At 44.7% G+C, this 9,564-nt stretch overlaps 1 protein-coding gene across 1 annotated transcript; it reads left to right on the top strand.

The window, feature by feature from the left end:
* The first annotated feature begins 765 nt into the window (after positions 1 to 765).
* On the top strand, positions 766 to 2,114 carry ptf1a (pancreas associated transcription factor 1a). The gene is made up of 2 exons (XM_068701472.1): positions 766 to 1,467; positions 1,589 to 2,114. Exons 1-2 carry the CDS (start codon positions 849 to 851, stop codon positions 1,789 to 1,791), a joined length of 822 nt encoding a protein of 273 aa, XP_068557573.1. The 5' UTR covers positions 766 to 848; the 3' UTR covers positions 1,792 to 2,114.
* The last annotated feature ends 7,450 nt before the right edge of the window (positions 2,115 to 9,564 follow it).

Genomic DNA, 9,564 nt, shown 5'->3' with positions numbered 1-9,564 from the left:
AAAAAGAAATACATACATTAACAATAACAACAATAATAATAATAATAATAATAATAATAATAATAATAATAATAATGATGGCGTAATGACAATAAAAAAGCTGGGTAGATGTACCTGTTGCACATGAGCCATAAAGAGTTTTGAGGCACCTCGTCGTTTTATAACATTAACTGTAACATGAATGTTTGTTTTGGTGTGAGAGAAACTCAATGAATTCATGAAAACCTGCTGCTTCAGGTCCTACCCGCCTGTTTTAAACGTAAAGCATTTATTCGGGCACATTCTTGGTTGCATTCTGCAGACTGCAAGGTCACGTTGACTGGTTTTAATCTCAAGTACAGTAATTCGCAATAGGACGATTTCTGCGGGAAACGTTTTCTGTAAATAGGCCTATGTGACTCGAGGCTACATAGTGTCACTATTCAGTGAAAAAAACATGGTCATAACGGTGTATAGACTATAATCTGATCAGTGACTTCACTTCGGGGGAGCAATTAATCTAAACCTGTCAGAGAAACTTGTAAACGGAGTCTGGTACAGCAGAACGGCCGGTGTCAGCGCAGTTGAGATGTTACTTCAACCCCGGACAGCGGGGACACAGGGGGCGTGGTGTCTGGGAGGGGAGGGGAGGGGGACTTATCTCGAGGTGCGCCTCGCGGACAGAGCCGTGATTGGTTGGCAATCCCGGCAAGCGGCACGCGACTATGGATGTCGCTATAAAGAATCCTCGCGTGCCGGTTCTTCAACTAAAACTAACTGTTGACCGCGAGCAGCGAACGCAGAGGTGATAAAAGACGAACACAGTGTGTCATTGTTTACCGCGACAACGGGACAGAGAGAGGACAAAGATGGACAGCGTGCTGGACCCGTTCTCCGGACTCGACTCTTTCTCCTCCCCTCCTTATTTCGACGACGACGACTTCTTCACCGACCAGTCATCCAGGGACAGACACTTGGACACTGATGACTTCTTGGATGACGACGTCGACTTCCTCGCCAGCCACTTCCAAGACTATTACGGCAAAGACGCGGGCGGCAGAGCGGCGCCGCACGATGGGGACTACGACATCGGCAACCTGTCCTTCTCCTCCTCGTCCTCCACGTTCTCGTACGGCTGCGCCGACAGCACCCCAGACCTGTCCCCGCGGATGGGCCACCACGGCGGGCCGCTGCTGAAGCGGCGGCGGCGGATGAGGTCCGAGCCGGAGATGCAGCACCTACGGCAGGCGGCCAACGTTCGGGAGCGGCGGAGAATGCAGTCCATCAACGACGCGTTCGAGGGGCTTCGCACCCACATCCCGACCCTGCCCTACGAGAAGAGGCTGTCCAAAGTGGACACGCTGCGGCTCGCCATCGGCTACATCAACTTCCTCGCCGAGCTCGTGCAGTCCGACCTGCCCATCAGAAACTCCAGCAGCGAGTCACACGTGCAGCCCAAGAAGGTCATCATTTGCCACAGAGGAACAAGTAGGTCCACTTAGAGCACACCTCTAAATGCTGCTTTTTTGCGAGCAGGCTGAAAACAAAAAAGAAGAAGAAGAAAAAAAACAAGCTTAACACTAATTCTCTCATTGTTTTCTCTCTTCAGGGTCTCCCTCCCCCAGCGACCCGGACTACGGCCTGCCTCCCCTGGCCGGTCACTCTCTGTCCTGGTCGGATGAGAAGCAACTCCGGGAGCAGAACATCATCCGCACTGCCAAGGTCTGGACACCGGAGGACCCCCGAAAACTGCACAACAAACCGGGCCTCACAAACATTGAAAACGAGCCTCCTTTCGGCATGGTGGTTTGAAGGGAACCACCAGACTCCCTCCGACTGACACGCACATTGTAAATGTGAAGACTATGTTAAATGTGCACTTGAAGGCGCATTGCGAAGAAATACGTGAGCACCGTGTGAGCTTATGCTGTACAGATATTGTATTCAATGTTGTAAATAGTTTTATCATGTTGATAATTTAATTTTTGTAATTCAGGAAACTGGCAATCATGTATTTATTTTTGTTGTTTTTTTCACAAGTGATAATATATGTTTTAATTTAATTACAATGAATGAGAGAAACATATTTTTTATATTGTTGTACGATGATTTATATTTATATTGAATCTGCAAATAAAGGCACTTACTGATGAAAAACTTTTTTCTAATATGTGTGTATTTTCTTATTATTATCTGTGTTCAGCATAAACATGGTATGTTTGTGAATCTAACCACAAATGTTGAGCTTGAAGATTCATTCATTATCTTGTATATAAGCTACATAACAGTGAGCACAACGTTCACGTGCTGGACATTTACTGATGAAGCCAAGCGATGTGAAAGCTTTTTTTTTTGTCAAACACCAACAGTTGGTTTTAACGGAGATACATTTTTCCATTCAGAAACCTAACATTAACATTTATACTTCTTGTTTATGACAAACTGTGTTTATTATAAGACTCTTTTTTGTTTTTGTCACCAACTTTTTTGAGTTATAATTTAATGTCAGTGTAAAAGTTCGACCTTCAAATAATGATAATAATAATCTGCAGATGTAAATGAGCTAGATCTGACATAAATCATGTCGTCTTGTCCTTAGGTTCATGTTTAATAAAGAGTTATCATAATTTATGTGCATAACATACTCATGTGATTTCTGGTATACGCATCTAATCATGCCATAATACATGCATATTATTATTATTATTATTATTATCAAAAGGTGCCATTGAATAACTGCACTCATCGGATGGAGTAAGAATTAGAAAATAACCCCAAAACCCCAAATATTGCCACATACATATGCAAATGATATGCTAATGAGGCGACACTGTATACCCCACGACAGCAGAAGGTGTTTAAAGCGCATGCGGGAGTGCAGCGGGGTGGCGGGAGGCTGTTGAATGCCGCTCTGTGCTGCCAGGTGCTGCCGGGACGGATTTTCCCGTGGTACGGCGGTCATCCCCTCCAACATGTCCCCAGCGCGCGGCCTCCTCTGCGGCCGCCCCCACACCACCAAAGTGATGCATTATATGAACCGGTTGTCCTCCCCCCCTCTTCAAGAAAAGCTGCAAACACTCAAGGATGATGCGACTTGCAAAGTGGCGCTGCTGCAAGGATTGTGAAAGTTTGGATTTTTTTCTTTTTTACAAAACCTTCCAGCACAGCAGGTATTTCTGTTCATCAGAGTAATTAGCAGAGTATTGTGTGTTTTACAGATAGATGATTTAGTTGTTTTGTTTTGTTTTTAAGAATGCCACATTAATCTTAATTTTTCTACCCTCGAGGTTCGGGTCTCTCTCTCTCTCTCTCTCTCTCTCTCTCTCTCTCTCTCTCTCTCTCTCTCTGTCCTAGCAGACTCTCCAGGTCCTCTGTGTCCGTCCGCTCCTCAAGCGCGACAGGAGCATGTAATCCTATTAGAGCCATGGGAAAGTCAAATGCTCGCGACTCAATGCAGGGTAACTTCATCTCTTTGGCAGGAGGGGCCGGCTCTGCTTTGATTGCGCAGCAGCGAGCCGGGAGGTTTAAAACAGTGGTAGCATTGTAGCTCCTCGCACCTTAGCGCCTTTGTGCCGTGGAGTTTTTTAGTGCGCGGAGCGCCTCTCGGCATCCTTTGGTGCGGTCGCAGCCAAGCGGAAGGGACAGGCTGAAATACTCTGGGCTATCTTGTCACTCTGGCTATACGGCCTTGGCAGGCCTTAAAAAGGACACGAGCATTTTTAACTGTCTGACAGGTTTTATTTCCTTTGGTTCTCAGCAGCAGGCCGGGACATTAGAGGGCCACGCCAAGCGGTAATTTGGTTGAGAAAGGTTTGGCGCTGAGCTCAAAGGCCACTGATTCGCCTTATTAGGCAGACAAGCAGTACACTGCCCAGATTATTTTATTTTATTTTATTTTATTTTATTTTATTTTATCTTATTTTATTTTATTTTATTTTATTTTATTTTATTTTATTTTATTTTATTTTATTTTATTTTATTAATTCAGAATTGATTAAATTATCAATAATGAGAGGGGGGAATCCCATAGTGTAATTTCTGAAAGTAAATTTTGAATTCAGACTTAGACTGAGATGGAAGGTTCATTATAATAAATCCGAGACAACATTTCAGGCTTTAAATGCTCATGACTTTGGTCTTTTTAATCAGGAGGATGTAATTGACTCAGTGATCTACTCAAGAACTCCACCATTTTCATTAACACCTTGAAATCACATATTTCAGATCCTTTGCATTGTCTGATGGCTGCTGTCAATCCGTCATTCATAAGAAACGTGATTCATTCCTTTGGATTAAAATACCCAAATGGATACCCTCGTTATAATTGCAAAAACACTGATTCTGAAAGAGATTAGTCTTTAAAATAGGCGTCTTTAGTTTTAATTTTGTACTTTTGTACATTTTCTTCCTCATCTGTGAGTCAAATATTGAACACATGCGCTGCCTCATGAAATATGTTGATATTTTTACTAAAGATAGTACATAAAAGTAATGTGATGGCAAATACATTTGCATTCTATTGGAGCATAAATCAGTTATTCTACTGTATCTACAATTTGACAATTATTCTGTATTTGTATCTCTTTTTTAATCTGTTTGTTAAGGATCACACTCGGCTGCTATTGACGTCTCCTGTACAAGTTTAAAGGGGTTTCAAGCATTACAATGAATATTTCCCCTGAAGTTTCACCTATTATAAGTATAAGGCCACTTTTCAATCAGCACCTCCCCGAATCCCAAATGTTCCTCCCGGCTCCCCATCGGGGACGTTCGGTCTAATAATAATGGACACAACACCGTTCATGGAGAACACTTGTTGCAGCGACACTTGTTGCTTTCTGGCTTTCCACGGCAGAGCTTCGTGGCGGTTCAGTCACACCGTCGAAGGGTCGCCTCACGTCGTCCTATAGCTGCAGGATGCAGAGATTGGCACATTTACGCACCAGCAGACTGACTAGTGTGTTGGCTTGCGCTGAAAAATTGGGCTGAAAAGTGAATTAACAAAAGTCCAACGGGTCTAAAACCTTTTGTGGCGAAACGCACCAGTGAAGGTGTGACGCTTTCGTTAAACAGCTTTGACTGATACATGAATGAGAAGAAAGGTTGTTTCGCCTCTAATGCTGCCAAATCCCCTTTGAGCCCGTATGTTAGCACGCTGGGAGAGACGCCCAACAAATCGGCTTGATTTTCAGATTATCCCGCATCGGAAATACAACCCCATGGAGACACCATTAATACCCTTGATTCTTTTTCTCCCCTTCTCCTGTCCAACATGGCATCCGTCTGGCAGCTGTGAGGCTGAGCTGCCCAGGCTCTCAGCTCCATGCGCTGAAGATCTCTTAGCTGATATCTGGGTGCGGTGAGCCACTGGTAACCAACATGGGTCAGCTGTGTGGAGCAGGGAGCGGGAGGACGTGCGTGGCGAGGAGGGGAGGCAGAGCCGGGATCGCTCTCCCTTTAACCCGCGCGCTCTTTTTCCCTCTCAGACGCGACCTTCCCATCTAAATTACATCTTTATGAGCGCTTCCCCCCGTCCCGCTGGAACAGATCGGTCTCCGCCGCGTTCTCCCGGGGGATGCACCTGGTAGTTCAAACTTTGTCTCTGTCTCTTTTCATAGTCCTTGTGCCTGAGTCCCTGGACAGCAGCTGCCTAAAAGCAAGCAAAGAGAGAGGCCCTTGCAGTGTCTTCGAGACGGGTTGGCACCGTTTTCCGCGTCTTTAATGTTCCATCAGCCTTTGTCCGGGACACAATATGGCAACTGTAAAGCATGTGACGTTTTGCAATAATAAAACACATTTTCAATGACGTGACACCAGGCTGAAAGCGCAGCGCGGGCCAGCCAGGCTAAAAACCTGTCTCTGCGTTTGTTTTGTGCGCCCCCAGCCAATTAACAGCGAGTTCTTTTCGCCGCGCCTTGATAAGCCAATTAAATTTATGTCTCCTAATTCTTTTTTTTCAAGGGGAGAAAGGAGGTGGATTTCGTGTGTCGTGCTCCTCGGAACGGAGATTTTTCTTGCCATCACCTGGCGTTTTCTCCACAAGAGAGCAAACTGTCCCGGGTGCCCCCGGAGCCATACGGCTCTCACCATCCTCCTCCATTGTTTCCCACCTTGATCACTCATTACCAGGATTTAAAAAATCCTTTATGGGCCATGTTTTGTGTCATATTTTTATCCGCAAGATTAAGCAGATGCTGCGATTGTAACATCCAAACTGTAGGGCTACTCAAGGCTGAAAGAGAGACAGGCACTCGGTTTGCGAGCGGGGGAGAGAGAGGGAGAGAAAAAAAGCGTTGGGCACATCTTCAGAGGAATAAAACATTTAGGAGCCATAAACAGACTTCAACCTGCTCTATTTCAGCCTTTGTGTTGTTTGTGAATAATTAATGTTAATAGGGACAGGTTTGTATACTTTGAATGCAGGACCACAGGTGCGGAGTGACAGGATGAATAACCGGCCCTGATTTTTGCCAAAGCTCGAGGGCTCTTGTCCAGGGTCTCCAAGCTGATGGAAAATATTGTCATCTCTTTGATTCGCAGCATTACTTTCACCGAGGACAAAGCCGGGTGATGAAAAGCTTATGTTGGAGTGAAACGGGCGATGACGGTGGCCGCTTCAGACTCCTGAAAGAAAGAGAAAGGGGGCGAGTCAATGGCAACGCGCGCTTCTGGTTTTGTGCGCAAGTGCTCCATCTAACTCAAATAAAGGAGCCTTTCCAACTTTTAAAGGACCACTTTTTGCCTTTAGTGAAGGCTGGACGGCTGTAGCCATTAAGCATATGGTAAGGCGCTGGTCTTTTGTCCCTGAGAAGCCCTTGAGATACTAACTTGTGTTCTTTCCGGGATATTTAACTTCTCAAAGGCTCATACTTTATGCGCCGGCAACAAGTGGCTCCGGGGCGCACGAGCAGCTTTCCCCATTAAGACAAGCAGTGTGGCAGAGACAGAAGAAGTAGCGGGTTAATGATCAGAGAAGGGATTTATTTCTTTGGTACACGCAGTCGTGTACGTTTTAGGGAAATTGCTATACTTTATTTAAGTTGGGGAATATGCGTTGCCTTGGATATGTTCCAAAGGACCACTCTTTTGGCTCATGAATATCCATGGCAACGCATGGACAGACTGGGACTGCAGTGAGTGCGCATGTAGAAAATTATAGCTAAAATAAAATGTCTGATGAAATAAGATCAGTTACTAAGAGATTGTATGCATGCAAAGCCTCCTCATTCAAAATAGTTCGTTCAAAAAATAATGTGTCAATCGGGACTGTAGTGTTATATGATGATTCCAGCGAGGGTGGATGCCTACTAATATTTCAAATCCAGATTTTACCATAGGAACTTCATATAAACATGAGATTCTGCCTATAAACTTTGAATTCGGGTGTAGTGCATTCATGCGTAAAAGCGGAAGGCGTTATCCAGTTTCGTCTCGTTGCGTAACGGTGCGTTCACTGCGCGCTGGGGAAAAAATGCACCTACACTCGGCTGCATCTCACTCCTCCCAATGAGAGCACCGGAGACGTGTGATTTGGACTCAACAAATAGGACCAATTTTTTTTACCCACACGCGACTTTTAATAGGAGATCCTTAAATATAAAGCGACAGTGATGGAAAACCCGATGTCATGCAGCCCCTGACATATTTACAACATAAATCCAGCATAATAATATTATCAACAGTCCAATAAAATTGGGATGTGACGAGAAAACGTCTTTGAAAAGATGCTGCTTCATTTTCAGCACGCGCGTGTTTATGGGATAACACGTTTAAATGTTATTTTCATCACATATTGGACGAAAAGATATTGACACCGATATTAAAATAGTGTTTGATGGAGGTATGGTTAATGACTGTAATGTAGGTAAAGTCTCAATCTGGCACATCGGTGTTTTGAAAACCAGGCAACTTTAACGTCACTGCCTGCTGTGTATAGGGGAAATACAATAGACCAATCCATAAAGTTGTATTTGGTCTGGTTAGAAAAAAAGGTTCCGTTTCATGAATTTTGCATATTTTTTCTCCACCGAAATGTCAACCTCGGATCATAAACAATTTGTATTCTGAGATGATAAATAACTGAACGCGCTCGTAATGTTGAAGTGAGTGTGCACGTGTGTGTGTGTGTGTGTGTGTGTGTGTGTGTGTGTGTGTGTGTGTGTGTGTGTGTGTGTGTGTGTGTGTGTGTGTGTTTGTTTGTGCGTTTCCTTGTGTTACGGAGCCAGCTGGCCGCCTCTGGCCTCTGAAAACCCCCCTGGTGGACGGAACACGGCGGGCTGACCTCCGCGCCGGAGGACGGGAGATGCGCCTTTGAATGAATTAGCCATAAAGACGTCTCGCTATGATCATTGTTGCAGCTGAAAGCCGGGTGGATATGAGAGGCATTGTGCACAGCTTTTGCGTGCCCCGTCATGAAATATTACAGTCTATTCACGAGGAAGCGCCATTGAAAAGATATGGAAATGAAGCAGACATGGGCTGATTCCAGAACGGATCTCAAGGCACAATACAAAAAAGCAATAAATACATAACTATAATAAGTATCGCATGTTTCAACAGAAAAAAACTCAGGCATTTAGCAGATTCATGCACTGTTGAATGTTCTCTATACGCACGCGCTGACAAATGATTCATTACAACTCGGTAAAAAAAAAGCACAAAAAAACATGAATAACTCCACAAAAAAAGTGATAAATTACAAATATGCTAATTTCAGTCACGGCCGTTTGTACGTGTGCGTCTCCATCCATCTCCTATTTCTGCGCTGCTGATCCCCGTCGCGCGCTAGAGGACACTCAACCCGTTTAGACCGAGGCTCTTTTGTTCGCCTCCAACACTGACTTCAGCCTTCAAGGAAAGGGAACGTTTTTTTTTTAGTTTTCATACCCCCCCCCCCACACACACACACACACACACACACACACACACACACACACACACACACACACACACACACACACACACACACACACACACCGCCCATCCCTTCCTCTCTCAGTTGCCAGGAGTCAGAGGTGTAAAAGCATGCATCATTTTTCACCAGCTCTCCGTTTTTGATATCGACAAAAGCGGCTGCTATGGAACAGCCTCTCCGCTTGTTCGCTGGCTTGAACTTCACTGACGTCCGACTGCTCCCTTTTCCTCGTCTGAACGCGGCGCAGCGGGGATGGATTTGCAAGACAAATGCAGCTGTGTGTGCGCGAGGGAGACAAGTGGCACAAAAAGGCCGTTTCAGTCAGCCGACGGGATGGAGAAAGTCAGCATTATGCGGACGTCAAATCAATCAAAAACAAAAGCCCGCATGATGCAGAAAATACTGCGCTTATGGTGTTGAAATGTCAGCTTATTTTTGGCCGAATTGGGGAGACTGCAATGCAAACTGTTGGTAGGGTCCAGATAATTGAAAATGGTCTTGAACGACAAGTTAGTCTATGACACTTTGTGGGTCCTTTTTCATTCAGAATAAACCCAGATTCAGCCACGTCCTCTATAAAAAAATAGACAAATATATTTAGAATCTTTTTCTTTTTTCTTTTGCAGGTTAATTATTACGCAGGGGTATTAGTAATGGAGTATTTATTGATA

This window comes from Cebidichthys violaceus, unplaced genomic scaffold (genome assembly GCF_023349555.1).
Source record: "Cebidichthys violaceus isolate CVI_PGR_0920_01 unplaced genomic scaffold, fCebVio1.0.p SCAF_8, whole genome shotgun sequence".
Taxonomy (NCBI): domain Eukaryota; kingdom Metazoa; phylum Chordata; class Actinopteri; order Perciformes; family Stichaeidae; genus Cebidichthys; species Cebidichthys violaceus.
The sequence above is the reverse complement of the archived record's forward strand: the minus strand, read 5'-3'. Positions and strand labels throughout refer to the sequence as shown.

Excerpts from the sequence above, each read along its gene's own strand:
- ptf1a (XM_068701472.1), top strand. The coding sequence starts at position 849 with ATGGACAGCGTGCTGGACCCGTTCTCCGGACTCGACTCTTTCTCCTCC. Across the intron at positions 1,468-1,588 it reads CATTTGCCACAGAGGAACAA|GGTCTCCCTCCCCCAGCGAC; the intron begins GTAGGTCCACTT and ends TTCTCTCTTCAG.